We start from the raw sequence: 23,545 nt of genomic DNA, 5'->3' as shown, positions 1-23,545 counted from the left end.
CTCCCTTAGATGAGAAGCAACCCCACACATGAATGGTCTCAGGATGCTTTACTGTTGGCATGACACAGGACTTATGGTAGCTGTGACAATCCAGCCTCGCGATCCCGTCGAGATCTGCTCCCGTTAGCGTACGCAGGAAGTACGGGCGCAGACGGACAACGAGACCGGTTGCTGGATCGTCAGAGGAAAGAAAGCAAAGGAAAAGGCGACAGAGCGTGCCAATCCCGTCTAATCTGCTCCCGTTAGCATACGCAGGAAGTACAGTGAACAGACTGACAAAGATTGGTCGCGCAGCTGCCGACAATATGTAATGGGACAAACATCCACCAATCTCGTATTACTAGGCCACTGTTGCCATGCAGGTCTCATGCACTAGAGACTTCTGGAGGCAAATTCACTGTGTGCGTAGTAAACGGTTAAGATCGGTTGGAGGTGCCCATACATGTACAATTCTGATTGTATATACAATCGGTAAACTAAAAATATCGATTTCGCGCTGGAAATCGGGTAAATACACTGCCACCACTGTCTGATTGGATGAATGGAGCAGACAGTCTCCAACTAGGGTGAAGAGACCCCAATGCTATCATAAGGTAGCCAGCCCAATCACGTTCAACACGCTCCAGTCACCGTTCGGGGAAGAGTCACTCCTGACGGCTTAAAGACTGTGAGCAATGTGACGTTAAAGAAAGGTTACTGGGTCCCTATATGATGCAATCTCGAATTGTGTTTACAATCGAGAAAGGCCATCCTACTTACCGGTAGTAGTGTTTCTGCGAATACTCCAGGACAGCTCACCTGAGATTACCATTGAGTCCCTCCCCTATGGAAACAATTGCAAATTAAAATCAATCAATCAATCAGCCCTTGGTCCCACCCTATATAGCCAGTCCTCTCCTTCCCATCATCAGTTCAATAGAAGAGTATCTAGCTCAACCCATTCTGTCTTTAATTATTTATTCCTCTGACATACGCAAAATTAGGGCTGGGTACTAAGGCAGCTGTCCTGGAGTATTCGCCGAAACACTACTACCGGTAAGTAGGACGGCCTTTCTCTCATCATACTCCAGGACAGCTCACCTGAGACCAGCGAGAACTCTTTACCTTAGGGTGGGATGACTGCCTGAAGCACTTTGCGTCCAAACGTCTGATCCTGGCTGGATAGCAACTCCACACGATAGTGCTTCACAAATGTCGAATGTCCCGACCATGTAGCTGCCTTGCATATCTGGTCTAATGTTGCTCCCGATCTTTCTGCCCAGGAGGCTGCCAAGGACCTCGTAGAATGTGCTTTTATGTTTGTGGGTATATCTCTACCTGACTCCTTATAAGCTAAACCTATAACCTCCCTGATCCATCTGGCTATGGAACTTCTTGAAGCCTGTAACCCCTTACGGCTACCTAAAAATAAAGCAAACAGATGGCTGGACCTTCTCCACTGCCGTGTCCTCTGTAAGTAGGTAATAATCGCCTGTCTTACGTCTAGATTCGCCAACCTCCTTTCCTTATTTTTAGGATCTGTGGAAAAAGATGGTAAAATAATTTCCGGAGCTCTATGGAACCCTGTGACTACCTTTGGTAGGTATGTTGGATCTGGTCGGAAGACTATTCTGTCTGGGTGTATTATCATATAAGGATCTTTTATTGACAAGGACTGTATGTCTCCCACTCTCCTTGCTGTTGTAATGGCGACTAAGAAGGCTACCTTTAATGTTAGCAGCTTAATAGGGATTGCATCTGCTGGTTGAAAAACATCTGACATCAGAAAATCAAGAACCAGTGATAGGCTCCAGGGAGGTACCACTTTTACTGGTATAGGTTGTGATCTGGCCACTGTCTTTAGAAAGTTCTTCATATGCAACTCAGTGGACAACTGCCTGTCCAAAAAAACTGATAATGCTGACACCTGGACTCTGAGGGTGCTGACTGCAAACCCCATGTCCACGCCATCCTGTAAAAATTCTAAAATAAACCTCGTGTCATTTGATCTGACACTATTTTTCTCCTTCCAAGAACAAAAAACCTTCCATACCTTGGAATAAATTCTTCGTGTGTTTTCTTTTCTACATCTTAACAGAGTGGTAATAACCCTCTGTGAAAATCCTAAACCACTCAAAGTCTGCCTTTCAGGATCCAGGCTGTAAGCTGGAGAAACCCCGGATCTGGATGTAGCTGACCGTTCTGCATCAATAAGTCTAGCCTGGCTCCTAAGTGCCAAGGGCCCCTTATCTTTAGGGTCTGTAGAAACGGGAACCAGGCCCTTCTCGGCCACCAGGGTGCTATGAATATCACCTCTGAATGTGAGTGTCACAACTTGTTGAGGGCTCTTGGGATCAGGTTGAACGGAGGAAAGGCGTACAATAGGCCTGTCGGCCATTCTACTGTTAGTGCGTCCAACCGGTCTGTTGAAGAGGAAGGATGTAGGGAACAGAAATCTGCTGTCTTTGCGTTCTGTGGAGTGGCAAACAGATCCAATATTGGTCTGCCCCACTGGGCTACTATCTGATCGAAAACTTCCTGGTTCAGTTGCCACTCTGCCTCCGTCAGGGTTGATCTGCTGAGCGCATCTGCCCAACGGTTCTGGGTCCCCTGTATGTGGGTTGCCGTCAGTGACATCACCTGTTCCTCTGCCCAGACTAAGATCTCCATGGTTAACCCTCTGAGACTCTGGACTCTGGTTCCCCCCTGCTTTCTGATATAGGAAACTGTGACCATATTGTCTGAAAACAACGTTACTTCTCTGTTGTGTAACTGAGGTTGAAACGACTGAAGTGCCAATTTGACAGCCATCAGCTCTCTGAAATTTGATGACTTCTGACTGAGCTGCGGAGACCACTGCCCCTGCACCTGATGCCCCTGACAGTGGGCTCCCCAACCCCATGCGTTGGCATCCGTATAAACTTTTACTGGATCCTTTTGCATCCAGGGACGACCCCTGGCTAGCCGGTCTGCATCCAACCACCAGTGGAGTGACTGTAATACTGGCTGTGGGGGGGCAAAGTGATTGTCCAAGGAGGCCTTCTGTCTGTCCCATGTCTGTAGTAACCATGCCTGTAATTCCCGCATATGAGCTTGAGCCCACTCTACTGCCGGGATTACTGCCGTCATCTGACCTAACAGGGTCATTGTCTGTCGTAAGGAAACTGTCGGGGCTAATTCGTAGTCTCTCACCATTGTCATCAACTTGTCTACCTTTGACTCCGGTAGCAAAATCTTTTCCTGACTCGAGTCCCATATTAACCCCAGAAATAGAGCTGTTTGAGTGGGTTGTAAGTATGACTTCTCTCTGCTGACTATCCATCCTAGAGCCTCCAGGGTTTGGATGCAGAGCTGTAAATTTTCTTTTAACGCCTGTTCTGTATTTGCCAGAACTAAAAAGTCGTCTAGATATGGCAGGACCCTTACATTCTGGAGATGTAGATGAGCGACGGCTTCCGCTACCACCTTCGTAAATATTCTCAGAGCGGAGGATATTCCGAATGGCAGGGCGCGATATTGATAATGGCATACCGCGTCCCCCATAATTACCGCAAATCTCAGGAACTTCTGAAAATGCGGATGGATAGGGATGTGGAGGTAAGCGTCCTCCAAATCCAAGGTGGCCATGAACGCTTCTGGCCAAATCAAATTGCGGATCGATGCGACGCTCTCCATCCGAAATTTTTTCTCCAGAATGTAAGGGTTCAGGGGTTTCAAGTTGAGGATCATTCTGTATTTCCCCGACGGTTTTTGAATTACAAACACTCGGGAATAAAACCCCTTGCAATATTCCTGAACCGGAACCCTCTGAATTACTCTCTGTTGTAACAATTTTATCACAGAGGATTGAATTGCTACCACCCTTTCTGGGTCCCTGGGAGTTCCTGTAATTACAAAATTCCTGGGGGGCTGGGCCCGGAATTCTATTTTGTATCCATTTCTTATTAATTCTAAAATAAAACCATTCCCTGTTATCTTCTGCCAGGCTTGAAAAAAATAAAGAAGCCTTCCCCCCACCTGTAAGTCTCCGTCATTTGTCAGGCTTTGCAGAGGCTGGTTGTGGCCTATTGAACAGGAAGGTAGACTTTGCCCTGCCTGCATTATAAGTCCATCTCCTTGTTCTTTGCTGCTGTGGTTGCTGCGAGCTCTGTCTGCCTCCATCTCGTCTGGGAAAATATCGTTTCCCCTGAAAGGACCTATTTGTTCCTCTTTTCCTTTTGTCTGGAAATTTTTTGGCTTTATCTGAGGACCTCTCAAGTATGTCAGTTAAGTCCTTGCCAAACAATAACTGCCCCTCAAACTCCATAGCGCATAACCGATGTTTGGAGGATACATCCCCCACCCAAGTGTTTAACCACACTGCGCGCCTAGCGGAGTTTATGAGAGCAGTTGTCTTGGCTGTGGACCTTAAAGATTCAGTGGCCCCGTCAGCCAAAAAAGCTACTGTCTTGGACATGACTGGTAGGGATTCCAAGATTTTTTCATGTGGGGTACCTGCCACTAAGTGTGCTTTTAACCCCCGCATCCACCTTTCCAAATTGCGCGCCAGGCAGATGGCTGCAATGGCGGGTTTAAACCCAAAAGCCGCTGCCTGCCATGCCCTTTTCAGAAGAATTTCTGCCTTACGATCCATTGGATCCTTTAAACTGCCCGCGTCCTCAAAGGATAAGTCTGCTGATTTAGAGTACTGGGCTAATGGTGCATCTAATTTAGGGCACTTTCCCCATACATCCTGATCCTCCTGCTTAAAGGGAAACTTTCTCTTAAACGACTTTGGTATGAATAATCTCTTTTCAGGCTGTTTCCAGTTTCCACTGAGCTGATATCACACTTTTAATAGATTTGTGCACCGGAAACGTTCTGGTACCGGTTTCCTCCAGTCCCCTGTAAATATCATCCTGAACCGATGTGGCTGGAGTAAAGTCCTGGATATTCTCGGACTCGTATACAGCCTTGAAAAAGCTCTGCCGTATCCTCCACACTAAACAGATACATGGCCCTTCTAGATGTGGAAGCTGTCTGGCCCTCTGAATCTCTAGCCTCCCCCTCCTCAAATGATTCCCCCGAACCCTCCTCAAAAGATTCATTGGGAGAGTCAGGCTCAACTAGCCCCAAAATCGTAGGCAACCCCCGTGTCGGCTGCTGCGGACCGTGTCCCAGTGGTTGCTCCTCAGCCTGTGTCCGACCCTGTACTGGTATCGGATCAGTACTGACCACTACTGCCTGGGGCGGGGGGAGGGCCTGCGGCTGTACCTGCACCTGGGGCTGGGGCTGTGGCTGCATGGGGAAAGCAGCTCTGAAGGCCGCAAATGTGGTTGTCAATTCCCTCTTCATTGACCTCATTAAATCGATCATTACCACATTAGTATCTGTGCTAGAATCCCTATTATGCCTACACTTGTCACATGAGGATCTAGAACAAGTAGGTGGTAAAACATCCCCACATTTAGAGCACTTGTTTGTTTTTTGAGCTGACTTTGCATTCTTCTGTAAGAGAAGACACAAACAAACAATCTCTGTCAGTTCCATGCCAAACAATTCATTGTAACCTGTGCAGGGATCAAAACTGCCTTGTACCTGAGTCTGCTGAGCTGTCTCATCCGCAGCTGGTACCCTGCTGTCTGCGGTGGCCTCCGCTTGTTCCATGTCCGCACAGACAGCGTGTCAGCGTTCACGTGTACCATGCAGCTTAAAAGCTGATCTCCGCTCTCAGCCCCGCCTCCCGAGGTCAAAGAAAAACCTTCCGGCTGAACCACCACTCGTACTGCGGTGGGCGGAGCTTCCACGCGTCTCATTCAGCTTCCCTTCCGGATTCCGGAACGCGCCCACGTGACCTCCAGCCTCGGCCAGGAAGACGCCGCACCTAGATTTTAGAACAGGCGGCCATGAGAGAGGACGCTCCCGGCTCTCCTCCAGAGCTTTTCGCGCCGACAGGTAGTGTTCTCTGCCTCCCCAGGCGTTCCAACACATCCATCCGTCCTGCCCACACAAGCATAGACTGCCCTCTCATGGGGAAAAAGAGACCCTATCTCCACCATAGGTGCTATAGCACGCTCCCCTACGGTGTATAAAACAATAAAACACTGCACTAGTCCATGGGTGAGCGGAAACAATGAAGAACTGATGATGGGAAGGAGAGGACTGGCTATATAGGGTGGGACCAAGGGCTGATTGATTGATTTAATTTGCATTTGTTTCCATAGGGGAGGGACTCAATGGTAATCTCAGGTGAGCTGTCCTGGAGTATGATGAGAGAAACGAAAGTTATCGATTTCGCACAGGAAATCTGGTACTAGCTAATCCTAGAAGGAAGAAACTGTTATTTACAACCTAGCAAGCAAATCAACAATTTATAAGCAAACCATAAACAATGCGGTAGTATGACTGACTCTTCAGAGGGCAGATTCGTTATAGCAGCAATCAGATGACCAGAAAAGGCACAAGGCTGAACGATAAAAATCGTTCGTTTATTTCTAAACTACATACACACAGCTTATTTTAGAACAGATTGATTTGACAGAGGGAAGAGAGGAAAAGAAACAGAATGTCCGATTATATACAGTTCAAATACCGTTATTTGTAGTCCATGCGGCAATCGCAAGTCTTTGGTGAAAGTCCCAAAATGGCGGTTGCCATGCGGCCAACAGGCCTTTGTTAGAAGTAGTTCCAAGATGGAGGTTTTGGCCCGTGTCCTTGCGGGCTGCCAGGATGTTACTAGGCATCAGATTGAAGGTAAAGGACCCAGAGCTTTCTGGGCTCTCTGGGGTTATAGCCCCCACTCCAGCAAGGAGGGGTTAGGGGGCGTGGATCACACACACCTCTTTGCTGCAGGAGGTCTCTGCCCCTCTCATAGAAACAAGAATTTACCTGAATCATGATAGGTGTGCTCATCTGCAAGCCGTACAAGTTATGTTAAATCTAATAACATTTTTAGGTTTGTCAGAATTTATCAAGAACGTTGATACCAAACTTGGGGGGGTTTAGAGTGAACGGTGACCCCAAAATGCATATCTCTGCTTTGGCAGGGCTTACCTTGAATTCAGAAACATCCAATCGTGTGGTTGGTTCCAAATTTCAGAATAAGCGGGTTCTAAAGGCCGTTGCCTATTTGGGAAGTCATCTTTATGATAAAAGATGGATTTCATATTTGTGAGGTCACAGATAGGTTTCCTACTAGGCACTGAGAAAGCCAGCTGTAGTCTCTAAGTGGCTTCTGCAGGATGTTAGCAGGACCTCCTGTGGCTGCTCTTTTCATGTAAGGAGCTGAGGAGCCACCAAGTCTGGGTTAGGCAGTGGAGGTGTGAGATTTCCCTCTTTCTGCCTGGTTGGGGGTCCCTGAATGCCCAGGACCCTTGGTCACATGGAGGTGCGGAAAACTAGGTAACAAGAGCATTTGCTACAGTTGACCAGGGAGAGGAACTGTTAACCCCAGGCTTCCCTGGTCTTTTTATAAACCAAGCCTTTCCCTATCTGCTGTCATTTTTTGTTTAATAGTGGCAACAGGGAATATTTTATAAGGCTCTAACTACTTTTTTTAGGACGAATAAACGTTGATTCGTCACAGTAGCGCTCCCCTTTTCTTCTCCTGACCAGCCTTTTTCCAGATGCCCCAAACAATCGAAAAAGGGGCTTCATCGGAGAATATGACTTTGCCCCAGTCCTCAGCAGTCAATTTATCATACTTTTTGCAGAAGATAAACCTGTCCCTGACTTTTTTTTGGGAGAGAAGTGGCTTCTTTGCTGCCCTTCTTGACACCACTTTAGTGCGCCTCCCCATCGTACCTCCTCCCTTCCCTTTTGAGCAGTACAGGCCACGTGGCTGTAGAGGAAAAACGTGTCTTTAAAGCACTGGTTCCCCATAACTTTATGCTGTCGATCGAGTCATAATGTATGTTTATGCAACTTATAAGTGGATCGAAGAATGCTAAAGCAGTTGCCTCTGCCAACAACTTGGGGCAGAAAATTCATACCAGTCTGAATGCAATGGTAAATGGAATAGGTTGGTACTTTATAAAGCAATAATAATAATAATAATAATAATAATAATAATAATAATAAAATAGTCTGTGCTTTTCTTTGGTTCTAGTCTAAAGCTTAGTATACATTAGGCATTGGCATTAGCTGTACCTCCAGTAAGCATCAATTGATCAGTTTGGCTTCAGTCTGACGAATTTTTAATTTAGTAGTACAGCTGAGCATTTATGGTTGTGTCAAACTGAAAGCAAACTAACACCACATGTATTGTAAGGAGAACAGAGGCGCCAACAGAATAAAATATATCTAAAAACTTTAAAATTCCTCGGGAGGCGGTGGTGGACTCCTCTCCCCGAAGCAGACATGATACTGTCGGTTTTAGTACAAACAAATGTATTTATATACTCCAACATACAGTGCAATGCGTTTCGCGGGTATATTCCCGCTTCTTTAGGCAATAACGAACAGGAGTACACACAGTGCAGTCTAAAGGTCACGATAAGTGCCTCGTGTAAATCAACTTTATTGCGACAACTGCAATTTTTTTGGCTGTTTAGCCACAAACCATCAACCCTAAATGTTTGGACAAACCTCATTTTAAATGTATGCTGCTTGTAACCCAACTGATGCTTTTTGAATTCTGTACAACAGGCACAATAGAGATGTTATTTAAAGTGAACCTGAAGTGACATGATGAAATAAACTTACAAATATTCTAAAGGGTGTGAATTTATTGCAGGAAAGTTCAAAGGATCATTAGTTCTGCTTGTTTTACTGCTTAAAATAGTGTCCATCAGACTGTCACAGTTGCAGTTTATAAACCAATGTTATAAATGAAGCTATAAAATTGAAGATAAAAAGAGACTTTTCTTGGCTTCTAATGTTCTATTTATTATCCATACTACACATACAAGTCATTATCTCATACGTTTACTTCCACATCAGGTTCACTTTAAGCCATTGCAGAGCCAATTGCCATGCATTTACAAATAAACCCAAAAAAATGTTATACTCATTCTGTTCAAACCTATCCCAGTGCAATTCTGTAAGGTTTGGGTGACCTCTGTGACAGAAGTTCTCAGATAAAACAATTGGACTATTTTCATCTCCCTTCTACAGCTCTCACATACTTGAACCTTTTACTTACCTAAAATGACTTCAGGAGGGCGATAGTGCCTTGTAGCCACAATGGTAGTATGGTATTCATGATCAAATGTGGCACTTCCAAAGTCTACAACCCGGATACTGGAATTCTTTATATGCTTCACATCGCATTTCTGCAAGATCATTAAGAGCAAAATAACTTTTCAACTTTGAAGCAAACCTGAACTAGACTTCCCTTCATTTGATCTCATCTCTAGCATGTTTCACGTACCTACATAACATTCTTTTGCTAATGTACAGGCATCTACAGTGGTTTGCAAAAGTATTCGGCCCCCTTGAAGTTTTCCACATTTTGTCATATTAATGCCACAAACCTGAATCAATTTTATTGGCATTCCACGTGAAAGACCAATACTAAGTGGTGTACACGTGAGAAGTGGATCGAAAATCATACACAATTCCAAACTTAAAAAAAAAAAAATAACTGCAAAGTGGGGTGTGCGTAATTATTCAGCCCACTTTGGTCTGAGTGCAGTCAGTTGCCCATAGACATTGTCTGATAAGTGCTAATGACTAAATAGAGTGCACCTGTGTGTAATGTCAGTACAAATACAGCTGCTCTGTGACGGCCTCAGAGGTTGTCTAAGAGAATATTGGGAGCAACAACACCATGAAGAAGTCCAAAGAACACACCAGACAGGTCAGGGATAAAGTTAGAGATATTTAAAGAGACTGTGAAGCGAGAATAAATCTCGCTTCAGAGCTCATAGTTAGCAGGGGCATGTGCGCCCCTGCTAAACCGCCGCTATCCCGCGGCTAAACGGGGGTCCCTTACCCCCCGAAATCCCCTCCGTGCAGCCGGGAATCTCTTCCTGATTGAGGTAGGGCTAACCGCCGCAGCCCTGCCCCACGCGCGTCTGTCAGCGCGTATCTCCACCTCTCCCCTGCCCCTCTCAGTCTTCCTTCACTGAGAGGGGCGGGGGAGAGGCGGCGATGCGCCGCTGATAGACGCACTGAGAGGCAGGGCTGCAGCCGTTAGCCCTGCCTCTAGGAGCAGCAAAAATCTACGACCAATTTGGTCGTTGATTTTGCGGGGGGGGGGGGGGGGGTTGGGGGTGAAAGGACCCCCGTTTAGCCGCGGGATAGCGGCGTTTTAGCAGGGGCTAACTATGAGCTCTGAAGCAAGAATTATTCTCGCTTCAGTGTCTCTTTAAAGCAGGCTTAGGCTTCCAGGGGGGCCGAATACTTTTGAAAACCACTGTACATTTGGTGGAATGAGCTGAAAAATGTGTATGCGATGTCATGGGGGCTGCCATCTTGCTTTCATCAAACTCTGAAAATTACATTACATGCACCTGGCTCTCTGATTAAACAGGTCATTTCTGTCTCTAAAACATTACAAAGTGTAGTAAGATGAATGGGTCAGAGGGCCTAACTTCAGGTTTAAAAAGAAAAAAAAAAAAAAAGCCGGTATGCATGCATGCATGCAGAGTTTATCCTGTCTAATTTCCCATCATTTATCTCTAATCACGAGTTGTAATTTGATTTCTCCCATGTCACATGCGTGCCATGGCCGAGATTGCAGATAAGCTCATTTGAAAGCACAGGATGTTAACATACCCATTTGATTCCCAACTGCTTCTGTGCTAAGTGCTTCTGCCTTACTGTTACTGATTTTTGCCTGGATTTTCACTACTATCTGCCTGCAACCTGCACAGACCTCTGCCTGCCCAGACTTCAGTCAATTTATGGAGTATTCCTTCCACTCCAAAAAGAAAAAGCACCAACTATGATGCGTGTTTGTTGCAGCAAGACTGATAGCAAAGGGGAAAAAAAAAAAAAGTCTGAAAGGAATCACAATTCTATTGCCCCTATTGTGAGGTCTCCCTCTGCACTATTCATTTTTTAAGTTTATTCATAAATTTAATTATTTCAACAATGTTGTGTTCTAGTCTTATATGCGGGAGTTATGACTTAAGAAGTGGAGGCCTAAAATTCTTTAAAAAACAAAAATGTACAGTTTTTAGACCTATAAATCCAGAAAAAAAATTAACCACCAGGGAGGGTAATCTTTGTGATATGGGCCTTACTCAAATGTCTATAAAAACAGTTTTACATTAAATATTGCTTCTGTTACAGTAAATATGTGTCTATATAAAAAAAATAAAAATACAGCTTTATTGATCATGTAAGAAATATTTTCTCACCTTCTCCTCGTTGTACGCGGTGCTAAATTCTGAATTCACAAATAGTATATTTTCTGGTTTTAGATCTGTGTGAGTCAGCTTGTTATCATGCAGAACTAAACAAAATGGCACACAAAAACAATGTCAAACTTACAAGCCCAAGCACAGCAAAACATTTTGGTAGAAAAGTTTTGCTTTTGGAACAGCTATGCAGATGATGGCAAGGTAAAACAAAACACACCAAGGATCTGCCTACCAAACATACTGTAACAAGCACATCAAGCATGCTCTGCTTATTTAAAAAGGTGAGTGGGTATAACCCCACTTTATGTTTGGAACACTGATATGTGAATACGTTTTCTTTTCAAAAAACCAAAGAGAAAAAAAATGCTGCTGGTGAAAATTGCTATGCCCAGCAAAAACACTGGCAGACTGCAGGATGTTAAGGCTACTTACACACTAAGACGCATAACGTGCCCCTAACGCAACGCATGGTGGTGCGGGAGGGGACGTTAGAGTGAGCCGCGTTAGGCGGCTCTATCCGCATAAGGTCTCCCAGAGTGGCGCTGATTGGCCGGCGGGACCACGTGATGCGGAGCGAGACACTCCACATCACGTGGTCCCGCCGGCCAATCAGCGGCCGCCAGTGCAGTGCATATTAAGTAGCCATGTGCGCGGCTACTGTAGCGGCATCTCCCCGTCTCCTCTCCGCCCCCCACTGAGCATGTGCAAACAGACACACAGCATGCTGCACTTTCACTAAAACGTGCAGCGTTACATGTAACGCAACGTGGGCACTGTGAACAGCCCACTTGTGTTACATTGCTGTGCATTGGGGGAGCGTTACAGGCGCACTAACGTGCACCTGTAACGTCCCACTGTGAAAGCAGCTTAATGATCCATAGCAAGCATTGCCACTTTCCTTCCCTGAACTCTTAGGCCTGGAACCCACTGAAAACCGCAAACGCAAAACGCAACCGCTAGCGTTTTGTCTGAGCGGTTTGCAAGCGGATTCATGCGCGTTTTTGGTCGTGTTTTGCAACATTGTATTTTTTTCCCCAGCGGGTGCCTAGCGTTTTGCGTTTTTATCCTGATTGGTCCTGTGAATTATTTTTCATTTTGTTACAGTGTGCTGAACCGCAAAACGCTAGCAAAACCGCTCAGTTTAGGTTTTGCTGAGCGTTTCCGCTAGCGGTTCAATACTTTACATTGAAGCGCTAACGCTCCCAAAATGCTGCCTGTCCTGCGTTTGCGTTTCTGAGAAACGCAAACGCTCCTGTGGAAGTTGCCCCATCCATTAACATTAGCCCAGCGTTTTGGCAAACTGCTAGCGTATCGCAGTGCTGCCAAAACGCTGCCAAAAGCGCTCCTGTGGGTTCCAGCCCTTAAGGTGTGTGTGCACCTTAAGAGTTCAGGGAAGGAAAGTGGCAATGCTTGCTATGGATCATTTAACATCCTGCAGTCTGCCAGTGTTTTTGCTGGGCAAAGCAAATTTTCAGCAGCACGTGTTTACGCACCTTTAGGCATCATTCACACCACACATTTTGCGTTACGCAGCAACACATTAGCCCACAAAACTCAAAGGGCATGTTCACATCTACACATCGTAATGGATTCTGTTTTCTAACAGACTGTCTGCTATATGTTGTATTTAGAAGAATCTGAGAGACTCGTAGTTGCAGATATAAAATTAAGATATTATCATGAAAAGTTTCAACAACGCTTTATTTGGATACAAAAACTATACAACATAAGTAAATAAGCGGTCATCATAACAAGTAATTAGCAAACTCACACTTCACTGCATGGCAAAGCTGGAAGGCGATGTGCCTAATCTGGCTAAGTGGATATGGCAGAAAATTGTTCTCTTTCTGAAAATCAAATGTGCTTTTCCCCAGCAATTCAAATACAATGCACATATGTCCATGGTATTCAAACCAATCCCACATTAGCACGCACATGCTGAGGAAGAAGAGACACATGGGTTACTATAAGAAGCTATATATGGACAATAGACTACAGTAATGTACAGGTCTGTTGTGGCAAAGCATTCAATAGGAGAGAAAGTGGTTTGGTAATACTCCCAAAGTATAATTACATTTTCTAATTATTGAAAACACAGTCTGCACTGTTGCAACTGTGAGGGACAGTTCCTGTAAACAAAGTTTGTAGTAGAAAAATAAATTTCCTAGAGATGGTCAGATTTCATTGGTCCATTTTTCAAGCTGAATACAATTAGAACTAGTTCCATCACTCACACAACAGTAAGGTTCACTTTGCTAGCTAAACTACTGGACTGAACAGCTCAGCAAAAGTAATTGTTCGAAATGAAATAAATGTGGCAGCCTTCACATCCCTAACGTAATATTAACGGAAATCTAAACCAAAAAAGTTTCACTTACCTGGGGCTTTTACCAGCCCCTGCAGCCGTCCTGTCCCCAAGCCTTCACGCAACGATCCTCTGGTCCCCTGCAGCGGCTAATTTTCATTTTCTGCCAACTGGCCAGTCGATGGCCTCTGCGCAGCCCTGGCCATGCATGTCCTCGATCACGCTCCCGTCGCTAGGAGCATCCTGTAGTGGTGCAGTACAAGATTTCAGAGCGATCGAAGACGTGCACAGCCAGGGCTGCGCAGGTGCAGTGGCCATCGACTGGCCAGTTGGTGGAAAACGAACCTTAGCCGCTGTGGGGGACCGGAGGATCTTTGAGTGATGGCGCGGGCACAGATGTCTGCAGGGGCTGGTAGAAGCCCCAGGTAAGTTAAAACAGAGACTCATGAAAAAAAAAAAAAAAAAAAAAAGTTCCCGTGGGGGGTACTCACCTCAGTAGGGGGAAGCCTCTGGATCCTATTGAGGCTTCCCTGTCCTGTGTCCCACGGCGGTCTCACTGCAGCCCATGTAACACCGCCGACAATTTGTCCGGGTGTTCAAGATTTACCTTTTCTGGCTCCAGCGGGGGAGCTATTGCAGCTCTCCCCTTGGAAATAGCCTCTTTCGGGTCAGCTCTACTATGCGCCTGTGCAGTAGAGCGGACCAACAGAGATCAGCTATTTCCGCCCATCTCCAAGCAGAGAGCCGATACTGCGCGGGAGCCGGGAAGGTTAATATTTACATTCCCGTCACTTGTGGAGCTTTATTGCTGCCGCCGTGGGACACAGGACGACGGGGGAATCCTCGATAGGATCCGGAGGCTTCCCCCACCTGAGGTGAATACTCCCCAGGGGAACTTTTAATTACAAATTTTCTTTAAAAAAGGAGTTATCAGGCAATTTGCATGAAAATAAGGGCTACTTACCCAGGGCTACTCCTACTCCCTACTCCTAGTAGTTCCATTTCCTGAACTTGTTTTAGCTGTAGTTGGCGTGGAGCCTCCAGAAGAAGCCTGCCTGCCTCTCCTCCAGCAGAAGCCAGCCACATGCTCCGGCCTGCCTCTGCATCCTCACTTGTTGACAGCCGAAACTAGTCGGGACGACAGTGGGCAGTGTGATCGCAGTACATCTGGGTTCTGAGTACCACAAGGGTGGGAAGCCAACACAGCCGAGGGGGGTCCTAGCTGGATTAGGACCCTGTACATTTTATACGTGTATGCCTATTGATTCTGTTAAAGTCTTGTGGATAAGCACACTGAGAGGATCCCTCCCCTTTCTTCTGTTTTATGCACTGGAGTGCTGATACAGGTGAAGTTGTCTCGCAACCAAGGGGACTGTGGACCTCTATAGCTGGGAAATATTGAAGAGAACTATCTCTGGGATTTACACAGCGCTACAGTAAAAACACACTTTAGAAAATATCAGTTTCCTGGCAGTCCTGTGATCCTTCTGGCTGCAGTAGTATCTGAATCAAACACCTGAAACAAGCATGTGAGTAACCCAATCAGACACATCTGATTTGCATGCTTGTTCAGTCTATTGATAAAAGTATTAAAGGCAGAGGATCAGCAGGACAGCCAGGCAAACTGTATTGTTTAAAGAAATACATAAAGCAATCTCCATATTCCTTTTTACCTCACATAGTAGTACAGCTTACAGTCAGACTCACAGACACTACAGTTAAAGGGATACTGTAGGGGGGGGGGGGGGGGGTGGGGTCGGGGAAAAATGAGCTGAACTTACCCGGGGCTTCTAATGGTCCCCCGCAGACAATCCTGTGTTGGCGCAGCCACTCACTGATTGCTCCGGCCCCGCCTCCAGTTCACTTCTGGAATTTCTGACTTTAAAGTCAGAAAACCACTGCGCCTGCACGCCCGTGTCCTCGCTCCTGCTGATGTCACCAGGAGTGTACTGCGCACAGACCATACTGGGCCTGCGCTGTGCGCTCTTGATGACATCAGCGGATCAAGGACACGGCAACGCAGGCGCAGTGGTTTTCAGACTTTAAAGTCTGAAATTCCAGAAGTGAACCGGAGGCGGGGCCGGAGCATCGGTGAGTGGCTGCGCCAACACAGGATGTCTGCGGGGGACCGTTAGAAGCCCCGGGTAAGTTCAACTAATTTTCCCTGACCCCCCTACAGTATCCCTTTAAGTGTAAATCTACATTTTAGGAGATGGGTCTTAGCAGCAGATTTCACTAATTAAGCAGTAACTTCTTACTATTTATTCTCCTGATCTCGCTCTCTGATCTTCCTTAGGACATTAATCTCCAGCAAGGCAGCCTCCCTGTATTTTTTCACATTTCGTATTATTTTCAGAGCAACTTGAGTTTTGCTTCTGTGAACAACAAACACATTTAGTGGAATTACTAAAAAGACAACAATAAGCAATGAAGAGCCTATGAGGTATATCTGTACAAACCTGTCATGGTCCAGGCACTCTACCACTTTACCAAATGTTCCCTCTCCCAGATCTCCCAGAATTTCATCTGGAAAATAAAATACAATCTGGGGTTTAGGAAACCAAGTGAAAACTATTGCTGTAGCAGAACAAAGCCCCCCTTCACTTCTAGGCAGATTTCCAGAGCCCACTACTTTGGGAATCTAGTTAGTAATAAAAAGGTACACCGGGCATATCAATAAAAAGCTCAGGAAATAAGATGCATGATAAAATACCCCATGGGATACAGAACATATATCTTGAAAAAGAAAGACTGCTCTGTGTAAGGCGATGAGGGTGTTACTCCTTGTTACAATAAAGATGCCCATTAATTATAGTCTTGATTGTACAATATGTACCTGTATATTATTCAGTCCAGGCAGTTACACACTCAGGAAAAGTGTATACAGTGTTTCAATCCCTTTAGCATCAGCAAGGGTATACAATGTCACAATCCCTTCAGCATCAGCAAGTGTATGCAAGGTTTCAATCCTCTCAGCATTGGTGTCTCAGATTACAGCCTGAAATCTCTTTCAATGCAGATGCTGATTGAATGACAGAATGAACACATTTACTTACATAATAAAATTACAGTACATAACTAAAGTAACAGGAACAACAAATTGTTTAGTAAAATTAGTGATCCTTAACCCCCCCCCCCCTCAAGAATTCACCTTCCCCCTACTTAACTCCTAACCTTAACCCCTAACTCCCCCCCCCCCCCCCTACCTCCACCCTTCCCTCAACCTTAAAGCGGATCCGAGATGAAAAACTAACTATAACAAGTGACTTGTCTATATATCTTATCTAAAGTTTAGATAGTTTACACAGCAAATCTATCTTCAAACAGCTTCAACAGTATATTAATATTTTTCCTGTGATACAATGGGAGCAGACATGTTTCTGCTTGTCACTATTACACAATTACAAACACAGGCAAGCTTATCTGTACTAGGCATGCTAATCTGCATATTCTGTGAAAACTCCACTCTTATCTCCTCCATTACACAGGCAACTGATCTGTATCTGCACTGCAGCTCTCAGATTGTGAAAACTCTGCCTCTGAAATCTATAGCTAGTAACACCTTTTTCACCTGCCCAGACTGAAATCCCACAATCCCTTGCAAGCGCCAAGGCACTCTGGAGAAGCTGTGGGTGTGGCCTTGTTTAATTTATAGGAAATTAGGGTATTAAAACAAAACAAGTATTTGGCTTGAAGAATGCCCTATAAACTATATGTTAGGGACAACGATTATTCAAGGAGTAAAAGTTCATCTCGGATCCACTTTAACCTCCCCCCTTAAAACCTAACCTTAACCCCCAACCCTTCACCTCCCCCTCAACCATATCCTTAACCATTAACCTCCCCCTCCTTAACCACAAACCTTAAGGTTAGGAGTTGAGGGGGAGGTAAAGGGTTCACGATCCCCCCCCCCCCCCCGCTTAACCCCTAACCCTTAACCTCCCCCTTCTTAACTAACCATAACCACCTTGCCCCCCCAATGCCTAACCTTAACCCGAAACCCTTAATCCCACCCTACTTAAAGAGGAACTCCAGCCTAAACAAATATACTGTCATCAAGTTACGTTATGTTAATATAATAGATAGGTAATATAATCTCTTACCCACCCTGTTTTAAAAGAACAGGCAAATGTTTGATTTCATGATGGCAGCCATCTTTTTGATTGAAAGGAGGTGACAGGGAGCATGAGACACAGTTCCAACTGTCCTGTGTCCTGAGCACCTCTCCCAGTTGCTAGGCAACGTGAACATAGGAAATCCCATCATGCTCTGCACAGCATCAGGGGAAAAAAGCCAGGGCTTTTTTCCTTTTATGGGTGGAGCTTAGCTAAAAATGATGCTTTGGTAAGAAAACAAAGTTCTGATGCTGTGAAACCTGTTAAAGAAACACCAAGCCTTTTCAGTTCTGCTGAGTAGATTTTAGTCTGTAGGTTCACTTTAACTCCTAGCCTTAACCCTAGCTTCCCCCCCCCCCCCCCCCCAAGGTAAGAGTTATGAAGGGGGGCAGGGTTAAAGCTAGGATTTAAGTAGAGGGAGGTTAGGGGTTAAAGAGACTCCGTAACAAAAATTGCATCCTGTTTTTTATCATCCTACAAGTTCAAAAGCTATTCTAATGTGTTCTGGCTTACTGCAGCACTTTGTACTATCACAGTCTCTGTAATAAATCAATGTATCTTTCCCTTGTCAGACTTGTCAGCCTGTGTCTGGAAGGCTGCCAAGTTCTTCAGTGTTGTGGTTCTGCTATGCACTCCCCCTCAGGGGGGAAAGAAACACACAAATGATCTCTTGAGATTCAAAAGGAATGCTGTATACAGCCTGCTTGTGTATGGATGTATTTTCTATGTGTGGACATACTGTACATCAACCTACTTCCTGTTTTGGTGGCCATTTTGTTTGTTTATAAACAAACTTTTTAAAACTGTTTTTAACCACTTTTAATGCGGCGGGGATCGGCGAAATTGTGACAGAGGGTAATAGGAGATGTCCCATAACGCACTGGTATGTTTACTTTTGTGCGATTTTAACAATACAGATTCTCTTTAAAGGAGGGAGGGGCGGCTTAAGCCAGAAAAAAAAAAAGTTTTACTCACCTGGGGCTTCATACCAGCCCCCTGCAGCAGCCCTGTGCCCTCGCAGCCACTCACTAATCCTCTGGTCACCCGCTGCCAGCTAGTTTCGTTTTTGCCGCACAAGACTGGCCACGCGTAGCTTCCACCGCATTCCCGACTGCAATTAGTGCTATTGCGGATCGCAACGCGTACAAAAATCCGCCAATTACAGTCGGGAATGCGGAGAAAGCTACGCGTGGCCAGTCCTGTCGGTAAAAACTAATCTAGCTGCAGATGGGGACCAGAGCATTAGCGAGTGGCTGCGAGGGCACAGGACTGCTGCAGGGGCTGGTAGAAGCCCAGGTGAGTAAAAAAAATTTTTTCTGGCTTAAGCGTCCCTTTAAGGGTTAGGGCTAAGGAGGTTAGGAGTTAAGGTTAAGCGTGAAGGATGGTGGAGGTGAAGGGTTAAGAGTTACTAATTTTACTAAACAATTTTTTTTCCTGCGTTTCTAGTTATGTACTGTAATTTATTATGTCAGTAAATGTGTTCATTCTGCACCTAATAGCCACAGCACCTACTTTGAAAGAGATTCAGGCTGTAATCTGAGACAATGGGCTCAATTCTGGTAGCTATGTAAGGTAAATATTTTTTTGTAGGTAAAATACCTCATGAGGCATTTTCCTCCTCTTATTAATTCTTAAAGATTTTTCTCCATTTCCGAACAGGAGGTAAAACGAGGTTTACATTTAGAAGCTGGGGGTCTGGAAGGGGGGGGGGGGGGGTTTACAGCACTTTTACTTTTAGAGGTTGCTGGGGGGGGGGGGGCTCAGAGCGCTTTTAACCAGAGGAGGGGGGGGGGGGAGAAAAGAAAAAGGGAATAAATAAATAGGTGTTTTGCCGCAGTTTTACTTAACTTTTTTCAAAATAGAGGCTGTGGGTTGGAGCATTCTTACTTTTTTTTTTCCAACCAGAGGTTGGGGAGGCGGCGCGGCAGATGTAGGATTGTACAGGGTGTGGAGCACTTTTTTTTTTTTTTAACAAAATGTAAGCGGGGGGGGGGGGGGAATTGGTTGGTCAGACACTTTTACTTATTTCAGCAAATATGGGGGCCTGAACACAGAACAAGCTGAAAAGGCTCCATGTTATGTGACTGATATCACAATTCTGTCACAACACTGCATTTATCATGTGGTAGAGGTAGGTCTAATTATGTGAGGTAAAGACATGCAAACACGCACCTTATTTCACTTCAGAATTCAAGTGTGAGGTATTTCACTACTAAATACCACACATTTTAGCAGAAAATCACAAGAATTACATGAGGTAAAAAAACTTTATACTTAACCTCCTCAGCGGTATGGACGACTATACACGTCCATCACCGCCGGAGGTCGCCGCTCAGGCCCTAGCTGGGCCGATTGAGAGAAATAAAAAGCAGCACACGCAGCCGGCACTTTGCCGAGCCGCGTGTGCTGCCTGATCGCCGCCAGCTCTGGCGGCGATTCGCCGCGAGCAGCGGCGAAAGAGGGTCCCCCCAGCCGCCCGAGCCCTGCGCAGCCGGAACAAAAGTTCCGGTCAGCGCTAAGGGCTGGATCGGAGGCGGCTGACGTCAGGACGTCGGCTGACGTCCATGACGTCACTCCGCTCGTCGCTATGGCGACGATGTAAGCAAAACAAGGAAGGCTGCTCATTGCGGCCTTCCTTGTTTATTCTGGGCGCCGGAGGCGATCGGAAGAAACGCCTCCGGAGCGCCCTCTAGTGGGCTTTCATGCAGCCAACTTTCAGTTGGCTGCATGAAACAGTTTTTTTTAATTAAAAAAAAAAAAAAAAAAACCTCCCGCAGCCGCCCTGGCGATCTTAATAGACCGCCAGGGAGGTTAAACTACCAGAATTCAAAAGTTGATTTCCCTCATGGAGGTAAACCCAATTCCATGAGGTACTGACTTACTAAACGCTACAGGCTCTTTCACATTAGGGCAGATTTTCTGCGTTTCAACGCAAAGGGTAAAGTTTGCGTTACCCAAGGTGAAATGAAAGTCCATAGACTTTCATTTTAGCTTTCACATGTAACGCAGCCTTTTTGTGCATTGCGTTACACTGCACCCAGGCGCAGTTTTTCGGCCGACGCTAGCTTATGCGTTACAATGTTAGTCAATGTAAAACGCACAACTATGCGCGTTTTTAATCCGTTAACGCAGGCAATCAGTCCCAGAATGCAACAGAGGAACAATGTAGAAAGTTGAAAATTAAAGAAAAAAAAAATTACCTGCGTTTTTCTATGTGCTGTAACGCATTGAAAACGGATTAAAAACGCACACTCACTGCAGTGCAACGCATATCAAAACGCATTAAAACGTATACAACAAAACGTATGCTTTGAGCGTTCTCCAACGCAAGCTCTGATGTGAAAGAGCCCTACCAGAATGAGCCCATTGAAGCTGAAAGGATAGAAACACTGTATACACTTGCTGATGGTGAAGGGATAGAAAACATTGTACTTTTCCAGAGTGTATAACTGCCTGGACGGCATAATACGCAAGTACCGTACAATCTTACCCCTTCTCAGTAATATTGAGGGAGTACTTAGGGCCCTCTTCCACCAGCTGCGCTCTGATTCATTTATTGGAGAGCTCATGTTATGCCAAATTACAAGAGCACTGCAATAACATGCATTTCTCCCCGTGTGATTCACGAAAGCGCTGCATGCTGCATTTTTGTGAGTTTGCAATTGGCACCTATTAGCTTTTCCAATAACTGGAAAATCGTGGCGCAAAATAAAATTAAAAAAAAAAAAAAAAAGGAGGATTGGTTTAAATGAAGAAAATTAAGATAGCATTGCAATGGCGACAGCGATTTTCATTGTAGAATGGTCATTCAATAATTCATTTAAAGTACATTCCCTTAGTTTACCATTTTACTACATAGCTTTGGTAAGCATGTACAATCAAAATGGTATCATTGATGGGTCCCTCATACATAATTGGGTTACTAAAAACAATGCAACTTTGGGGTCTATAATTGTAATGCCAAAGGTGTCCCTCTCCTTACCCAAGTTCTGGATCGTTATTCATCCCCTAGGGAAAACAAGTAACAGGTGCCTTGCAGGAGGCTCTGCATGGTAGTGAAGGGAATAGTTCAAGCAAATGCTATGAAAGTGGTTCACCCTATCACAACGCTCTGAGTACTAGAATAGGGAAGAGAAACAGGGAAAAACTGGGACAGAGTAAAAAGGGATAAAGATTTACGGAACAGGAGTCAGTACATCTCTCAGGATGCGATCTCCAGTCTGGCACACCAGGTGCCCTTCATTGTCATCTTCAATATCTGGCTGTCTTAGCACTTCGCTGGCTCTTCTGCATGCCCCACAGCCATAAGGTGTCCATTGCCGTTACATAGCAGGCAGGTGGTTACATATAGAAGACACAGGTCCAGGTCGGTGTGGATTGACAGATGTGCAGTCATATAAAAACATAGAATGATAGGGGATATTGCAAAGGGAGACGTGCAGGTTAGAGACGGCCCAGCAGTTAAGCCGATCTGAAGTCAAAAGAATTTCCCAAAAATATATATCTACTTAAACTAACCTTACGTTTATTAACATTAAATGCATCTCTGCACAATAATGTATACAGTTATTTGGGACGACAGTACAAATAATATTACTTTAACAAAGCATATATAATACGAAAAGCCACACTTCATATGTGCACAAGTGCAAGAATATGCAACTCTGGTCTAAATACGTTTTTTGCAGATTGTAAAGTTTACCAAATTAAGCTAATCTATTTAGAAGCCTAAAGCAGCCATACACTCAGCCGATTTTCTGGCCGACCGATCGATCGCGGTCGATCGATCGATCGAATCGATCGCAAATCGGTTGGCCAATCGACCGATCGACGGCCGATTTCGATCGATTTCGATGGATTTCCATCGAACTTGCAGGGTGAAAATTTAGGTCGATCTGATGAGATTGCTTATCAGTTTGCATTGGCCTTAATGGAAATCTGATGGCAAAAAAATGCCATCAGATCGAATTTCAACAGATTTCAAACTGAAATCTATTGGAATTCTATACTGGTAAAAAATGTTCTAAAAACGCATCAGATAGATCATCAGATGCATTTCTTATCTGTCTGCTGCCAATCTGACGAGTGTATGGGCACCTAAAATCTCACAGAAAGCAGTAGGAACTTTCACCTAAACAGTAATCAGTAAACCTTGTAGCCACAGCCTTGTTTACCAGTTAGTGCCCCTAAAAGGGGACCCGAAGTAAGAGACATTTAGAGGCTGACAATTATTTTAAACAATGCACATTGCCTGGCTGTTCTGCTGATCCTCTGCCTCTAATACTAGGTTATGAGATTTTCTGGCAGATCAATTATTTCCAACATATCCAATCATCTTTACGATAGAAGTGAACGGAAAATAGTCAGAAATCAGATAGGACAAGTTGGAAATAATCGATCGGACACTAAATCTGCCAGAAAATCTCATAATGTGTACCTAGCATAATACTTTGAGCTGCATGCTTGTTAGACCCTGAACAAGCATGCAGATCAGATGTTCCTGAGAAAAATCTGACAAAATTAGCTTCATTCTTGTTTCAGGTATGTCATTCAGACACTACTGACCAAAAAGATCCCCAGGAGAGACAGGCAACTGGTATTGTTTAAATGGAAATAAAATGTCAGCCTCCATCCGTCTCTCACCTTGGGTTTCTTTTGAAGGCTTATACTTTAATTGTTGTGCAGGTGAAAGAGGACACATCAACACCCCTCTATGGAGAACTAAGGCACAGGGGAGACCATGTTTAAGCAAGGACAGCAGAGAGCAGTTACAGCAGATGGGCAATACAGCCTTACTACTTGTTTGCCATGTTAGTTGCAATATTAAATCCACTGTAATGGGTATCCAATAGTAGTCT

At 45.0% G+C, this 23,545-nt stretch overlaps 1 protein-coding gene across 2 annotated transcripts in view; it reads right to left on the bottom strand.

The window, feature by feature from the left end:
* CLK3 (CDC like kinase 3) overlaps window positions 1–23,545 on the bottom strand; it is a 48,661-nt gene that overhangs the window by 11,075 nt on the left and 14,041 nt on the right. Inside the window, exons 5-11 of one of the 2 annotated variants that reach the window (XM_068272568.1) lie at window positions 21,884–21,953; window positions 21,793–21,796; window positions 16,032–16,098; window positions 15,831–15,947; window positions 13,039–13,205; window positions 11,265–11,359; window positions 9,101–9,230 (exon numbers count right to left, since the gene is read on the bottom strand). In XM_068272568.1, coding sequence (XP_068128669.1) covers window positions 9,101–9,230; window positions 11,265–11,359; window positions 13,039–13,205; window positions 15,831–15,947; window positions 16,032–16,098; window positions 21,793–21,796; window positions 21,884–21,953 — 650 coding nt within the window. The remainder of the gene's footprint in view (window positions 1–9,100; window positions 9,231–11,264; window positions 11,360–13,038; window positions 13,206–15,830; window positions 15,948–16,031; window positions 16,099–21,792; window positions 21,797–21,883; window positions 21,954–23,545) is intronic. The other variant, XM_068272567.1, reaches the window with a different exon arrangement.

The sequence above is a fragment of the Hyperolius riggenbachi genome, chromosome 3 (genome assembly GCF_040937935.1).
Source record: "Hyperolius riggenbachi isolate aHypRig1 chromosome 3, aHypRig1.pri, whole genome shotgun sequence".
Taxonomy (NCBI): domain Eukaryota; kingdom Metazoa; phylum Chordata; class Amphibia; order Anura; family Hyperoliidae; genus Hyperolius; species Hyperolius riggenbachi.
Note: the sequence above shows the minus strand (reverse complement) of the source record. Positions and strands in the feature narration are given on the sequence as shown.